This window comes from Vicia villosa, linkage group LG6, assembly GCF_029867415.1.
Source record: "Vicia villosa cultivar HV-30 ecotype Madison, WI linkage group LG6, Vvil1.0, whole genome shotgun sequence".
In the NCBI taxonomy this organism is placed as follows: Eukaryota; Viridiplantae; Streptophyta; class Magnoliopsida; order Fabales; family Fabaceae; genus Vicia; species Vicia villosa.
The window spans coordinates 23689911-23707539 of NC_081185.1; the positions used below are offsets into that span (position 1 = coordinate 23689911).

Here is a 17629-nt window from a genome sequence, read left to right on the forward strand (position 1 = left end):
ACAACATGACCCATGCCCCCACACCTGAAACACTTGATAGGATTTAGAGGAACACCCCCACACACACACACTTGGCTTCTTGTCATCAACTGCCTTCTGTTTCCCTTATCAGTGGGAGCATCGTAGGACTTCCCACAATTCATATGTTGAGAAGGAAAACAAATAATCGAAAGGTAAGCTATATGGATTGTATTCAAGTACTCAAGGAAGAAAGAGGCATACGCCCAATTAATCCTTTTTTATCCGATTTAATTACGAAAAAATATTTTGTTCAAGTTGTGAAGATATTTTTATTTAAAAGTGAAAAAGGGGGTTTGACTTTGATTGCAAATAAGTTTGAATTTATCACGAAAGATAAGTTTGATTTTGTTTGAGAATGATGTTTAATTTTCATTGAGGAAAACTATTGATTTCTATTTGCAAAATGATTGAATTTTTTTAGAGAAAATAAAAAGTTTTATTTAATTTATAATATTTTGTAAAATTTAACTAAATTATCACACAATTGTAAATGAGTAAAGCTAAAATATTAAATTAGTGAGTGTAAACAAGCAATGGGAGACTTAGGTAAAATAGAAATGGGCTTGAGGCCCAAGACAAAATAAAATAAACATATATAACAATAGAAAACAGGGGTTGCATACGTGAGGATCGGTGTGGCTTAGTAAGACAAGATAAGCTCAAAGCTGAAAAGCCCAAAAGCCAATAACTACTGGGATGCATACAGGCTAGCAAGTTCTTAACCAAAGGATATATATCCAAGAGCCTTGATTTGGAAATTTTTTTTTCAATATCCAAGTTTTTCAAAAAAAATTCACAAATAACCAACTTTTCAAAAATATTACGCAAATGGCCAAAAATTGAAAAAAAAACACACACACATTGTCGCCAAGCCCAATGGCGACAACACTATATTTTGGACCAAGTCGCCAGGCCCATTGGCGAATTCACTTGAAATTGGGCCCAACTCGTCAGGCCCAATGGCGAATTCACTTAAAATTGGGCCCAAGTCGCCACCCGGGGCGGCGACAATGTTCATTTATTTTATTTTATTGTTTTCATTTTATTTACTTAACTTAACTTAAACTATTTTGACCATTTTTTTTTACTTAAATTATTTTACGTAGAAAAATAATATTGATAAAAAAAACTACCATTTTATATTAATAAAAAATTACAATTACATTAATCATAATAGGGTCTACAATTACATTTTTGGGGGACCTAGTGCGGGTGACTCTGGTACGATCTGCACTGCGAAGGTCTAATAACTCGTCTAGATGGCTCACGAGTTGGTAGTGCTCCCCTATTCCTACGTCACCTTCTTTCTGGTTTCTGTTGTGTTTGGGTTGATGGTCCTTCAATGCACTCCGGATCTACAAAATCTGTCAGTTGACCTTGACCTCTAGAATTCCCATTGTGGGAAAGGCGGGTGCCCGCGGCGCCTTCAAAGCTTTGTCTTGGTGGGACAAGATGGTTCCTTGTGGGTGCGGCCTCAAAGTGTGATCTCTGGTAGTTGGCGGTCGAATCGGGTTGGTTAAAATACAATGGTTGTGGTGGTGTTTAAAGTCCAATGGTCGTTGGTTGGGGTATTGTGATGTTTGATGGATGAATGAGTTGTATGGTTGGTATTCGTCATGTATGCTTGTGTCGGGGGTAAGTGTTGATCTGGAGGAGCCCGCCACATCGGTGTCTTGGAAGCGTTGGTGGTGGGGTTGAGTTTGTGGTTGAGTTTGACTTTGTGGTTGGTGTTGATAGTGTTGAAATTGTTGGGTGGTGGACATGTGTTGGTGTTGTTGTTGTTGTTGGTAAATTGGTTGTTGTTGGTAATTTGGTTGTTGTTGTTGTTGGTAATATTGTTGTTGTTGGTAATCTGGTTGTTTTTGTTGTTGTTGTTGGTAATATTATTTGGAACATTCAACAAAAGTTTTAGAAAATTTCTTTATGCACTCATATAGGATGGAAAATACCCCTGATATTTTCAAAATATCATTCGGATATGCATATCCGAGACACCCTTATCACGTTTTTATTGATTTTGAAAATGTATATCCGAAATGACTCGCTTTAAACTTTTTTCCATTTAAACGTTAGATTTAAAATGTAAGGTGTTTTTTCGGATATGCAAATTTGAAAAAATAACCTTCCTAAAAAAATTTTGGATTTTGATTATTTCGAATATGCACATCCGAAGTATCCCAATATTCTAAATTTTTTTTTATTTTGAAATAATATTTATTTACAATATAGTTATAATATAATTAGAATGAGTTATTATTAATAAAGAATATCTTAAATACAAATTAATATAAATAAGGAATAAAAAATTAAATAAAAAATTAATTTATATAGGGATATTTTAATTTATAAACATTATAATTTTTAGTTTATATTAATTTTTTTCATTAATTAATTTTATATAAGAATAATGTGTTGATTTAAATATTTAATTAATTATATATCTTGATAAAAATGATATATGTTTAACTATATATCTTGATTAAAATGGTATATGTTTAATTATATATTTTAATTAATTAATATAATTAATTATATTATTAATACAATTGATTCACCTTAATTTTAATTTTTTAATAAATATTAAGTTTTTTCGGATATGCATATCCGAAAAATCTTAAAGACTAAAAATTGGATTATTTTGGATTATCCAAAATTATCTATTTTCCACAACAACAAAAAAAAGTGTCTTCAAATGTACATATCAAAAATCACCCTTTTTATATCAATAGTAAAAGAGAAGAGGTGAAGAATTTATTTATTTTTGTCAAATAGTCTAGTTATTAGATTTTGCTCCTTAAAAGTGAATAAATAAAGTATTGCAGATTCAAAACTCCACTCTTATAATCACATGTCATGGCAACTACCAACCAAATTTGCGAAATTTTAAAAAATCTACATGAATAAAATTTTATTTAAATTTAAGCATGCATACATATTTTCGAGGTATGAATGAAAAATATAGATTTTTATCGTTGGAAATGAATAAGTTACTTAAGCTAGCTATTGGATACCAAGCCACTACATTTGAAAACAACAAAACAATTGACAGAAATGAAAGAACAAAACCAACTACAAGGATATAAGTAGGCAACAAAAATGTTCTTTTCACTCATCTGTAACGTAACAACCTATGAAAACAAAATGTCAAAAGAATACAACATTCAGAGCATATTATGTGGAAAAACAAGAAATCCTAACAGCCTAATCTAACAGCCCTTATCATGAGTTCAGGGCTTAGCAACCAAAACGAAGACAACAAAAGGAAAAACTGTTATCCAAAATTTTCTTCAGCCCAACTGTATATTATATTTCTAAGAAGTTACCTTGACATTGCTATATATTCACAGTTTACTTACCTGTATAAGAAATTTCTGTAATCAAATCTGCTTCAATATGTTGAAAAATTAAGTGAAAAAACCATCTAAGTTGAGGCCTCCATGTGACAACCAAAATTGGCCCTCCTATTTGACATTCAATCTGTAGTAACTAAATCAATGTTAATACCCCTTTCTTTTGCTTCTACAACAATTTTATTTGCATCTCCTGTAGACAGAAACAGCTTATAGTAACATCTCCACAACATAATAGAAAATGGATACACTGACAGAGCCTTTTTATAAAACCTCTGTGATATTGTCTCAATGCCCACAGCATTTTTCAGAAACTCTGCAGCTTCCACCCAGACATATTCTGGTGGTATTGGGATGCAATCCAATATTGCATTAACCAAGGTTGAACAGGCCCAAAACCAGAGACTGGTTGAGTTTAGATCAGAAGAACTGCCATCCTTGCTCAATAGTTTGCAAACAGCAATAGCTAATTGGAAGTTGTAAGGAACTACCTCCATAATGCCTTCAACAAAATCCACCAGATGTTTTGGGTCACTTACAGTTTGAGGTAAAAGAAATGAACCAAAACATGATTGAAGTATCAAATTTAGTGGAGAACAATCAAATGAAACTGGCTTTAATATGTTGCCAATGAGACTCTGTAATCTTGGCTTCTTGATGTTGTCAAGAAATTTTCTCGTTAGCACCCTAGGGGCTAGCAACGCCTGGGAGGAACCATCCATATACACTTCAAACATCTTCTTGATAGCACTCGTAGAATCATCTTCCTTTAAGCTTGATGCATCACAAACCAGAAACATTACATATTTTCTTATATATGGCTCTAAACCCACAAATTTGACAGTATTCCTAGCCTTATCAACAGCTATGCATGCTTCTGTTTTATCATTCTGGAAAAAATAATAAACAGAAAGATTAAGATATCCAAACGTCATATCCATCTGTTTTTCACCAGAAATTGATGTGTCAGCAACAATTTTTGACCCTGATCCCAATAAGCCAGAAGAATTGACATCATCAGTGACATTCATCGTGCCGTACGGGAGATCCTGCACTTGCCATACAGAGTGGAACCATCGGACTGTAATTTCTTTTGCAAGGTCAATTCTTTGATTATGGATAGCATTTGCAATATATTGATTCCAAATGCACTGGATTCCGGGAATTATTTTTGGCCATCTACTAATTGCGTCCTCAAATACCACGAAATTACCAACACCAAAATCTTGTTTCTGTATTTGAGCTGACACCAAGACCAACTCTATGCAGAAAGGGTATAGCTGAATATATTTATCAAACAAAATCCTTGAACATTCTAGACTATCAAGAGCAACCATGCATCTCAGATGATTGAGAGCAAAATGTTGGGCATACTTGAGATCAACTTCACTATCCATTGTGAAGGCACGTGAGTTTATATATTCAACTGCTGTTTCCATAAGTTTAACAGCCCTCTCCTTTTCATTGTCTGATAAACTGACAAAAGGCCATTCAATGTCCAGGAGATCTTTCTCACATTCAAACTTCTGAACAACAGCACCAGGCAGTTTCCTGTAAATAACTAAGTAAACACAACAAATCCATAACACACATTTGTCAGAAATTGTTAAGCAATTGAGTATATCTGAGAGTGGCAGAAGATCGGGCTCATCCGATTTAGTTGTAGCCGAGAAAACTTCACAACTTTTCTGAATGGCCTTTTCAACGTTCCCTGACATGCATAAACAATCCATCATCTGCAGAAATAAATCTAAGATGCATGCACTTTCGCATGCTCTGTCTTCAGGAACAGCAGATGCATGCTGACAGAGAGCAGAGAAGGCAGTATCATAGGCCGCTAACCGATCATCAAGCTTTATCCGACTATTGATGTACATGAGCCACAGTACATAAGATCCTTCATAGAGCTTAACCTGAAAAAACATCGGTTGAAACTTCTCAAGGTAAGGCACATAATCAATCCAAATAAGGAAGGCTTAACATACTCACAAGAAGTTAAAAAGGAATTTCAGTAGTCTACGAGATGAATTACAATAGCCTCTGGTTAAAAAAAAATTGAGGAAATTATGAAAGCAATGGTTTCTCTGCTATCTATATGGTCAAAGCCCAACCACCAACAACTTTATTTCTTTGAAGATTTTATCTCCATTCACCCATCAGTGCTTTAATATCAAGACAGTAACCAGCCTTACAACAAATGATAGAACCACGTGTCAGTATTTAATGACGCACGAGACAATAACCTTGGATAGAAGAACAGCTCTCAATATTTAGCATTTTAAAAGGACAGATTACATAATAAAAAATCCATGATTTCAATGTGCAAATAAAATCAAGTCAGAAAGGCATGCTGACTCATCACACAACCCTAACCAATAGGCCTAGCAGGTGATTTATAATGGACCCATGGTGGTCAAAACGGCAAGCCAGTGTGAGATCGTGCAATTCTGCGATCTCAATAGGTCTGGCTGAGTCCGCGTATGGGAGGAATCGCAAATTGGTGGGAGCGGCAAAGGATCGCTGTGTTAAGTCGTAAAAACTAATAACCATGTCTGTCGGCCGTTTCTGTTTGTGCTGCGCATAGTTGTGATTTACGGGTCTGGTCTGCTACCCGGTTCCTTAAAAACGACACGGTAACGTTCAGTTTCTTCATTTTTATAAAATGTGACGTTCAGTTTCCAACCCATTATAACCAACTACGCATTAATCTGTGCTTTGCTTTCTTTTTCTAGGCATAGGTTTTGCTTTTCTTTTCTATATGCTTTGTGTTGCCTCCTTTTTAGTTTACAATAATTAATCATAATTGTTTTTAATAAATAATTAATAACTATTAAAGTGATATAAAAAAATCACATATGAAGATAATAGCATTAACTAGTATCAACAATAAAAGAAAATATATTATGCTACAGTATTACTTTTTAATAATAAGTTTAGTATATGTTAGTTTATTGATTACACAGTTGTGGTGTTTTGAAGTGTTTTTAATTTGATAATCTAGTAGGATCTTACGATTTGTGTTATGATTCACCGATTTACAATCTTGCAAATCCCGGTCCTGTGTAGGATCTTACGACCTGTGTTATGATTCACCGGTTTACGATTTTGCAAATTACGATCCAGTGTAGGATCTCAATTTTGACACCCTCGGTGCTAGCTACTGTTGGTATTAGGAATCTGTACAACTTCTGACTAGAGAATAATATAAGAGGAGAAATTAATTGATATTATGTTTTTATTATGTCAGTTATGTTGTTTGTAATTAGGAATAAATAAAACAAAGGAGAAAGTGATTAGGAGATAGTTGTTGATTGGTTATGAGAAGGAATGATAGACCAAGTTCTCAAATTCTTGGAAGAGAGAAACCAAGACACTAGAATTTCTTGAATAGGAATTTCCTTGCAACAAGTCTATCTCTCTCCTTAGTTTATGTGTAATTTCCTAATCTGTTGTATTTTATAAGTTGTACTTGTAACTTCAAAATCCCATTTTCCACTCTTTCCTGAAAGTAAAACAGAGGACTAAAATGTTTTGTTCACTACTCTGTTTTCTGGTAGTGTTCTTTGTATTCATCAATAAAAGAGTCGTTATTCAATGATATTTAATTCTATTACACCAGTTAAAAGAGAATCAAGCTAAGAAACAACCAAGGAAGCCCAGAGGATTTCAGGGGTTTACCATTAATAGCAACTCCTACACTTCCTATATTATCAAAAAATTTCCATGTAAGAAAGAAAAACTATCCAGTATCATGCTCCATATAAAAGTAGAAAACAAATCGAAACATACCGCACATGAGAACATGTCCTCCGTTTCATTTTGCCCCAAACCTCCATAGTAAATAAGCATGTAAACTATCCAGATTACCACAGATGTTTGATTAGTCTCCAGAGCTTTGGACAGTACAGATAGAGCCTAAAATTTCAAAAAAGTTAAAAGAAATATGTAAGAAAACTCAAACATTAACCACCAAGACAAAAAAAGCACTAACAACTGTTACCTTTCGCACCCCTTGCAACTTATTGATTTCCTGGTTGAGAATAAGAAGAGCCGTCTCAACAGCTTGCTCACTATCCGCCATAGCCTGTTTAATTTGATTCTAATTATGCAATAAATAAAGGGGAAGTTAGTACAAATAAATGAATTCAAGACATTCAGTATTTCAAACTATATTGTACAGGTTAATCATAAAAATCAAGGCTAGATTAATTAAGAGTTGTTCACCAGAAAACTATATGAGAGTATAGAACTCAGTAACAGTAACGAGTTAAACGACAACTTTCCTTACTAATGACCGGTCTCTTTGTTAATGACAGTTGTCCTTTGTAATGCAGGGTAAGATTAGTGTTGGATTAGAGTCGGCTATATATATGAACTATTTTCAAACAGATAACAGAATCAATTTTATGGTTTTCCCTTTCCTCTCTTATAATGTATCAGGAGCTTTTTTGTCCCATGGCCGATACAACTCATACAAGTTCATAGATGGTATCTGAGACTCTAAAACTGAAAGTTTAGTCAAAATCAATAACAACTACACTCTAAGACTGAAGAAAATCTCTATATACAAGAAATAATTCTTTGCGTTGAAGGTCACAAAATTGCCATCTATGCTGAGCACTACAAAAAACAAGAATAAAAGATCTTTTCCATTAAAAAAAACTATACCAAGCACCATATAAGTGCATTAATTGATACGAATAAGTGTTTGAAATATAATATGGCTGTTCTTCATATCCTAGACTTCAAATAGTGGATCATTGAAATATTCAAAAGTATAAAATCTTAATATTGTTCTGTCACACCACCTAATCCACTAGGCATAAACTTCTAAGAATGCCAGGAAAAAAGAAAAAGTTATTGGAATAATTATAGATTGCCAAACATACAAAGATTGATCTCGTTTTACAAATCCTAGGTCCCTCAATAGGCATTACAAAATTCACTTGGTGGTAAGCAAGTACTCTTCTAGGAGTTTTCCAATCCGTCTAGTATGCTTCCTATTTCTATCATACATGAAATAACCAAATAAAATCCAAAAACATTCCTACAAAATTCAGAATAAAAGCATAAAAAGCATTCTTATAATTGACACATCGTGCTCACTTTGGCATTGTGATGTTAAAACACAAATAAAGAAAAAAATATTAGAATAAACCGGGAAAATAATATGATGGTTAGAAGCAACAAACCCCAACTCCATTTCTCCACTGAATAGATAACTGCTTGCTCCATGCCCCATGGACCTCAATGCGTTCACCACCACCATGTGATAATGGACCATCTGCGGGTGAACCATTTTGTAGCAAATTCATTGTAGCCAAAGTGATACTGAAATGCTGCTGCCAGTATTGAGCAATCCTTTGTGCAGCAATAGGTTTATATGCAAATTGATCCGCTTTCAGAACATCTAAACTAACAAGGTATGTTGGCAGAATAGTAGCTTTGTGATATTTGGTAACTTTTGTTACCCCATTACAATTTATTTGATGCAACGGTAATCTATCTTGAGAATCTGCTGAAACAGTATAACAGTCCTTTTAGAGGGAATACTTTAAATAACTAATATAAAGTGGCTAATATCATAATGAAGTCATAATTCAGAAATTGTAATCCATATATTAGTATATTAATACTAGCAAGCATATGTCTAAAATAGTCAATAATAGTGATGCAGAACTTGTTATGGGTCAATTCAAATTTCAAATTATGTCACATAATTCAGTGTCCCCAACAATGTACTTCACATCAGATGTAATGAAGCTATTTTTTTCTAATTCTGAGTCCAAGCAAAATCATAAGATATTGAAAGGTCGTCAACTCACTGTTTGGGTCCAGTCATTAAAAATTAATAACACGGCATTCAATGCAAATTTTATTTCCAGTAAAACTACTTACTTTATTTCTAATACAGCTCCTGATTTGTACAGGAATATAAATCATACATACATGATCCCACCCTCATGCTCAATCAGACATACCCAATAACTTGACATACTTTTTTTCTGGATAAAAACAATTATTAGATCCCAAACCCCAGTGTAAAGTAGGACAGACTGTAGTCTCTTTTCAGTATCATCCATATATCATTCATTGACCTAATTATTTTCTAAATTCAACAATATTTAGTTCAGCTTCAGAAAACGCCATGAAAATACAAATAACAATCATCACATGGTGATAGGACACTTGGGCCTGTGGCCCGTGGTGATAGGACACTTGAGCCTGTGGCCCAAGGTGAAAGGACACTTGAGCCTGTGATCCAAGGTGAAAGAATACTTGGCCTCTGCATGAGCCCAGCTTCTAAAAGGATTGAAGGAGGGGAAAGAAGGTGGGGCCAGGGGGGGAGGATAAGTTAGTTAGGGAGGTGTGTACTAACCTTGTGTGGGTTGCTTAAAAGAGAGAGGGGATGGGTAGTGGTGAGGGCATTCTGAAATATTGTTAAAGTAGTTCGGAGATTTTTCTCTTTGGTTAGGAAGTGTGTTGACTGTGTTCTGGTATTAGTGTCACACTCTAGTTTATCTTTCTGTTAGTAGAGCTTCATGCTCAATCATTTCCATAAGTAATACACAGTTTTCTTCAATAAGTTTGTAAATGCTATGACATGGAAGTTCCACCAAACAACAAGAACGAAGGCAAAATATACAAGTTTCTAACTGTAATGTAACTATTTTTCTATACCTCCATTATTGAAACCAGTATCTTGATGCTGATTAATGTTTCCATCACCATAGTCCTTCGCATGCTGCCAAGGACACTCGTCATTGTTGCATTTTCCTCGCAGCTCATACATGCAAAGTGGCCAAAATGGATCAACTTCAGGACTGCAGCCATAAGAGCCTTCTTCTGAAAATAAATTCCCAATGGTGACAGGCATTGAAACTGCCATCATGTTGTCCCTCTTTGCTTCATCAGAACTGAGGCAAGTAGCATTTTGACTTTGACCATCATTATCAGGAGTGGACTTATTTTGATTTAGTAATTGATTAGAAGTAAATGGTGACATTTCTCTCAGATCACTAAATACACTCCTAAAAGTCAAAGGTGGAATGTTCACCGAATTAGTTGAGTGATGATCTTGAAAAGGCATATCCCCTCGATCACCTGAACCAGCACAGTAGTTGACATTCAAAGTATTTCCACCAATGATTTGCTGACTTTGAATCTCATTGGAATCCAGATGGATGCTCCTTTCTTCCCTATCAATGCCTAGATTAAAAGAACAAAATAATCAGGAATTTAACAAAAAAAAGTTCAAGTTCATCAAAATTTAATTAACTACAGATAACTTCAACTAGTGATTTCTCACAATAAAGCCCAAGAAGCATTGATGTGAAACCTGAATGATTGGTCAGTTCCGAATCGTGCCAATACACCACAATTGACAGCACAGCACTTCTAGATTTTTTTACTAAAATATATTCAATATTGTGAGATTCCTTGTATTACTATTTTTCAGCTTTATGTTAAAGCTTTTAGATAGTTGGTTTAGTTGATAGAAACCAAGACCTAACAATAGTATATAACTTTGATCCTTAAACACATAAAACACACAGATCAACTTCTCATTTGGCATCAACAGTTCATATAATTCTAATAATCCAATTCAGTCAAGTTAAAAGAAGAAACAATCAGTCCACAGCACCAAAATTATTTCAGTTACAAAAATTTAAGTAATAAAACTGAGTGAACAGAGAGAATACATATTAGTGAAGAACATAGAAATGTGAACCAAATGTAGGAGGAAGACATTGATAAGAATAAAGGAATTATACAGTTTGTTCAAGCTATAGATTATTATGCTTCGACAGGATTTAGGATTGGCATGACAAACTTAAAAGTAAGAACAATATAAAAATTAACAAAAGATAACACATCACAATATGTTCATTCCAGAAAGAATAAAACTACCTTTAAGATCATTGTTTTCTGCATTAGACAATGGGACACGTCCATGATGCAGTTGGCTTTTCTCATTTCCAACCTCATTTTCAGTACCTCGTTCAGCAGTCTGAATGTTGTTGCTTGGACTACTACTCTTCATAGCTCTTTTCCCTAATCGTGCAAATAATTCAGACCTTAATGTTGCTTCAAGAAGCAAAGAATCCTGAGGACTATCGGTGGAACAATTTGCATTTGATGTAGTATCTATATCCATTTGTTTCACTTTGGAGTCTTGTTTTCTATGATATCCAGCATCAAAATGATTAGAAGCATGTTCAGCTAGAGAAATCTCTTCATTTTCATTATCTGATGTATCAAATTCATCCATAGGAGAGTACACTCCATCTGCGTCATGATTACCCCTTTGAGGCAATGGTTCAGATGTACTAGCATCTGGTTCAACGCAATGTTCAGTTCCTAAATTTGCTCCATCTGTGTGGTGATAGGAAGTATCAGATTGCCTATTATTGATGCCTTGATCATTAGAATCAAAACTAGGATTATTAATATTATATTCAGCCTGCCTCAGACAGCTTGATGTGGGTATTTGATATCCAAGTTTAGGTACGTAATCTAGACCTATATCAAGTTGCTGGTGCTGTCCTAAAGACCAAGAAAAACTGGAATTATTCAAAATCAAAGATCGTAGCTTAGCTAAATACAACTCCCTTTTGTGATAAAGATTGTTGCATCGAGCATTAGCCTCAAGCAAAGACCTCTGAGCTTTAAGATAAGCTCTGTGTGCATTTCTCTCTTCAATTTCACAATTATGTCTGTGCTCTTGAGCTTCCTCCAGTTCCTTGTCTATCAATTCTTCCATACCAAAAAGCGACTGTAAATCAATGCTGCTATGCTCTGAGACACTTGCATTACCATTATGATGATTTACAAGAACAGCATTGCTTAATGCCTCCTGAGTCAAAGACGAGAGGTGAAAGTGAGGAAATTCAAGTCAATTCACAATAGAACAAAAACATAATGATTATAAAAGGTATTTTAGGGACCCCTTCAATTGCTTATTGTCAGTACTTTATTCAGGCAACGGCTTGGTAACCCCATAGTGTTATACTAATCTGGAAATATAAAGACAACTGAAATTACACAATGTCAAGAATTTCAAATTAACTTCACTCTTTAGAAAAAATCAACCAAGAGTGGCACTACAATTGCACGTTATGAAAGTTGGTGCATCGCTGAAGCCTGAATCAAACCATAGGTCATAGTAAATTATATTGATCAGTCATTCATAATTTCTGAAGAATTCAAAATGATAAAAGTGGGGGAAGATTAACTATGGTAGATTAGCAAGTAACAAAATATCAGTGTTTTCAGTAAAGTCACTGAGTACATGCAATTTTATGAATGGAAAATTATGACTTATGACCAGTTATTAAACCTAAAAAATAGCAAATACAAATAAATGTATAAATAGCAAATTATTACACAATAAATTAGTTTTGACGCGTATAAATAGCAAATTATTACTCACTAAATTAGTTGGCGCGCAACTGGAAGGCAAATTTGCAGGGATTGCATTTTGGTTGAAAGTTGCACAAGGATCAACCAGACTACTACTTTTGCCAGTCTGGTTGCAACCATAATTGACATCACCTACAAAGTATGATGAAGACCATGAGATTCAAACCAGAAAAAGACTTAAAACATGTTTTACTGAAAAGCAATTAGGCACTGGTGGAATCAAATAGACGGTCTTGTCATACTACAATTTACATGTTATCATGAAAAGGCAATATAATTTTATATATTTATAAAAAAATGTGACATCAAATTTGCAGTAGCACTTGGAAGCATCCTTACATAAACGTGTGATCAGGAGACCGAGAAATGAGACAACCACATGGTAAAAGCTAATGAAATGTTGAAATGAATACACAAACCAGGAAATGAGACAACCACATGGTAGAAGCTAATGAAATGTTGAAATGAATACACAAACCAAGAAATGAGCCAACCACATGATACAAACTAATGAAATATTAAAATGAATACACAAACCAAGAAATGAGCCAACTACATGATACAAACTAATGAAATATTAAAATGAATACACAAACATGAATGTGGGCGGACAGGCATATATCTGAAGGATGTTCTTCAATTTTAGAGAAGAGGGAAATTACAAGTAACTTTATTCAAACATATTTTTATTCAATGATGTCAATCACAGAAAATAGCAATTTTTTCAAATTAGCTACACTATAGTGCTATACCACTGCTATAAACTCTATTGACAGCACTGTTTTAATTTCTAAAATCCAGAATAGTGCAATAAAGTTTCTGAGAAAATTTGTTCGCCTAAATGTGTAAGTTACCAACGAAGTAAGTATTTACCTTCTCTTGCTTTACAAGGCATATTTTGTAATGGATTGCCAAGATGATTGTCGGGTTGTCTTTGTGATTTGATGATTGTTGACTCTCCTCCACGTGATGGAATCTCTTTCTGGTTATGATCAACCATGTTTCTCTCCTGAGGACAAATGTTTACGGATGGAGAATCTTTTGATGGTAATATAGATTTTACAACAGGAACTTGCTGACCACCAACAACTTGAGAGGTATCATGAGTTGTGTCAAGTTTCATCCGCTTCATATCTGGTTCTTTAGGCTCCAATTGTGCAGCTCCAGATGAAAATGGAATATTTTTCTTAGTTTTTTCATTCTTAAGGCTCGTGGCATTCTGATCCCTACCCAAAACTAAAGCAGACTCCTTACTTAGCTGGGCTGTCTTCAACTTTAGTTTAGTTTCCCGAAGTGCAATCTGATGCCGCAAATCCTGAAGTTTATTGTCATTTGATACTGCTCCTTGGTCACGCCCATGCTCTCGGCTAGCTAAAGTTCTGTTCATTGGATTGAAATTTCTAGCTCGTGATCCTTGTCCCAATGACCAGGATCCAGCCCCCTTAGAGTTTAAACTAGGAATCTTGGTGGTTGATGGGATAAATGTACGATTAGAAGGCAATTTCTTGGGCATTTCCTTCTGCAAACTTCTACTATTTTGTGGTAACTGTAACTTGTTTGAATATTCCAAGGATGAGTTAGGTCGCTTGACATTTCTTTCAGACCTGAAAACAGTACCTTTTTCAAAGTCACTACTACCACTGTCATCATCAGAAAAGCTTATCACAAGATTTTTATCATCGCTTGCATGACCAGTCCATGGAGAAGATTTAAGGGGTAACTGGTTCTTTTTTATGCTCTTCTGTGAAATTGGTTGTATGGTTGTTCGCATCTGTATATTATTGGAGCCTCCTGTAAAACATTGTCATTGAAACTTACACTCCATAAATTGTACAAGTCAATAAAATTAACATGGCTTTTACATGATTAATTACACAACGAATTTTGACTAAAAGAAAAGAAAACTTCTATGCATGTAAGAAAACACAGACAATATGAAAAGAACAATACAGTGAAAAGGCTGTATCCAACCCGTAAAACTAGAGCATCATATATTCACACACGTGGCATGCCAACATCATGCCACAATTAAAAAGTTTCCGATTCCATAAACCAAGACTGATACGAAATTTACAATGCCAGACGAGCGATAATCAATCGACAGTTAACAAGACTTACCACCTTGAACGCCTTGGGTACTTTGTTTCACCGAAGGAACAAAACTGGACCCTGCAGCAAGGGTGGATTGCACCATAGATCCATTGGGGTTTTCCTGGTGGATAAAAGATACTCAGCAACAAATCCATATTAATTGAGTTGAATTTGCACGAACAACATATTGATTCTTCTGCCGCGTGCTTACAATGATTCTACCGCATGCTTACAATTTGTGAATTGTGACGCACTCTCATTTTTCATTTCTACTGTTTAACCCAGACACCCATAAAACCCTACACCTCAGTATTGGCAATATAAGCTAAAAAAAACCTATTGTTATAATAACAGTTATACTTTCTACAGAAGATAAATTTGCAAGCTAGTTCAGGTTATCAGGTTAACCGCTAAATTACTCATTAACAAATCCATATCAATTGAGTTGCATTTACAAGAACAAAGCATTTATGCCACCACATGCTTTCAAATTTTGCTACCCCCCCATTTTTCACTTTGACTGCTTAAGCCCTAAAATGCACTAAACCCAATCACCGCAGTGTTGGCAATATAGCTAAGCAAAACCAGTTGTAACAACATTTCTTCCGATAAATTCTATGAAGCACGGATACTGGAAACACGACATCGACACTGGCACGTCGATACCCTTAATAATTTAAAAAATTGAATAAATTAAAAGGAATCACAAGTGTCGATGTCAGTTTCGAACATCAACACTGACACTTTTTTTCAGAGGCATCAGTGCTATAGAGGATAAATTTGCAAACTAATTCAGACCAACTGCTAAATTACTCATTAACAAACCCCTATCAATAGAACTAAATTTACAATAACAGAACATTGATTCCACGACATACTTTCAAATTTTGATACGCTACGCTCTCAGTTCTACTGTTTAAGCCACCATAAAAGCATAAAACCCTAGACCGCACTGGTCACATGTTGAAGCTAAGCAAAACCGAGTTCTATCATCTCAGATCTAACAGCAACGAGATAGCAAATAATTTCCGCAAGCAAAATCGAAACAAAAAAAAACGAACAAAAAATCGCAGAAACGTAAACGCAAACGATATGTAAGATTTTGAGAGAAGAAGAATACGTCAGCATCTTCGGAATTAGAGAGTTCGCCTTCTTCTCTGGTTTTCGACGGAACGGTGTGGTGATTCTCCGGTGCCGCCATGGTTGCGGTGGTTTGAGGTCAATGACGTTCACCTTCGTTTCACTCTCTTTCTCTCTCTAAAGCCTCTCTCTCTCTAGAAAAGGTGAATAACCGTTTTCTCGAGAGGTAAACGCGCACGGATTGGCAATAGCTAAGGGATGAGGTAAGAGTATATGGAGAGACTCGTGTGTTCAGCAATGCTTTCTTCGTTCAGCCACGCCTTCGATTCGAGTCATCAAATATATTTGATGATTTATTATTTTTTTTAATTAATTTTTCTATGTTGTAGGGTCGTTCATGATCTAGTTTGTTAGGATAACTGAATCGAAATAAATCATAGTAAAAGTTTACTCGAACTACATCAAACTGTTTTAATTTACTAAGAATTGAATTGAATTGAATCAAAATTATTAATTTGGTATACCGTTTCATGATTCCAAATTATTAGAAGGCAATTTTTCTCAAATCCAACCTCTTTATCAAACAATTTAACCATTAAGGTATTTTTCAAAAAAAAATAAAAATTAACTTGTTTTAAGTATTTTTCATTTTCAGTTTTGATTCGACTCGGGTTCAGTTTCAATTACAATTTGGTTCTAGAATTGTTTGTGCATAATGGTTTGATTCCCTAACCAAACATAACGGTTCGATTATTTTAACTTCAGTTCGATTCAGCAGTTCCGTTCAATTTTTTAGATTTTTTTAAACAGCCCTAGTCATGCGTAATATTTGCATTAAAGTTTGACATCCTAGATTCTTTCACCATTACATATCTTGAATTAATGTTTGTTTGACACGTTGCATATCATCATACACAATTGCATTTAAATATCATTAATAATATGGTTGTTATTTAATAAATTTTTTAAAAGAAGTGAATCAACGTCTACTTCCTTGTGATGCTTCTCACGAAAGAAAGTGTCTATTTAGTCTAAATCAGATGTTTCATTACGATTTTCTTTGTCTTGGAAAAAGTTCATAAATAACAATGTTGTTTCATAATTTAATATTGAGATTGTAATCCATGAGTTAGTATTATAAATGAATCATGTGCAACTATACATTTTATTCGGTAGCAAATGATAAGAAAGATACCGATCCAATAAGAATACTTAAAGATTTTATTAATTATTCAAAACAATTAAGTAGTTTGTGATTTGCATAAACAATACAATTTAGTAGCATGTCGCCAATTTGCACAAGAGTAAAAAGTAATAGTGATAATAATAAGTTTCAATCATAATTTGCAAGATTGTTGGACAATAATTCACTCAATGATTTTAAATAATGTATGTGATGTCGTATGGTGTATGTCATATGTGATTAGGACTAAATTGTGTGGTGTTTGTCAACAACATGAGAATATGTTGTGATTCATTAAGACTGACTTATGTTTAAGTTATCATCAACATCATTACACTTCAAGTAAAAATTATCTTGCTTACCACTACGGATATAATCTTTTATATCTAGCGTGATTGAATAAGCAATGAATGTTTATTCGTTATTTAATTGTATTGGTTCTTGAAATCTATCTATTAAGAACTACTGCAATTTAACAAAT

At 34.3% G+C, this 17629-nt stretch overlaps 1 protein-coding gene across 7 annotated transcripts; it reads right to left on the minus strand.

Moving 5' to 3' along the window:
• Positions 1-3101: 3101 nt before the first annotated feature.
• LOC131609007 (uncharacterized) lies at positions 3102-16295 on the minus strand. 7 transcript variants are annotated; one of them, XR_009285920.1, is made up of 11 exons: positions 16006-16293; positions 14913-15006; positions 13668-14585; positions 12805-12926; positions 11283-12228; positions 10053-10580; positions 8564-8889; positions 7372-7470; positions 7161-7286; positions 5361-5558; positions 5165-5284 (listed from the first exon to the last, which is right to left on the minus strand). XR_009285920.1 is itself a non-coding variant. In XM_058880623.1 (10 exons), exons 1-10 carry the CDS (start codon positions 16084-16086, stop codon positions 3494-3496), a joined length of 5028 nt encoding a protein of 1675 aa, XP_058736606.1. In that variant the 5' UTR covers positions 16087-16295; the 3' UTR covers positions 3102-3493. The 7 variants fall into 7 exon arrangements, 6 of the variants coding, with proteins under 6 accessions (XP_058736606.1, XP_058736605.1, XP_058736604.1 ...); XM_058880623.1 differs by lacking the exon at positions 5361-5558 and having other exon boundaries at positions 3102-5284; positions 14916-15006; positions 16006-16295; XM_058880622.1 differs by lacking the exon at positions 5361-5558 and having other exon boundaries at positions 3102-5284; positions 11283-12225; positions 16006-16294.
• Positions 16296-17629: the final 1334 nt, after the last annotated feature.

Excerpts from the sequence above, each read along its gene's own strand:
- LOC131609007 (XM_058880620.1), bottom strand. The coding sequence starts at position 16,086 with ATGGCGGCACCGGAGAATCACCACACCGTTCCGTCGAAAACCAGAGAA. Across the intron at positions 12,927-13,667 it reads GCCTTGTAAAGCAAGAGAAG|GTGATGTCAATTATGGTTGC; the intron begins GTAAATACTTAC and ends CATACTTTGTAG. Across the intron at positions 8,890-10,052 it reads TACTGGTTTCAATAATGGAG|CAGATTCTCAAGATAGATTA; the intron begins GTATAGAAAAAT and ends ATACTGTTTCAG.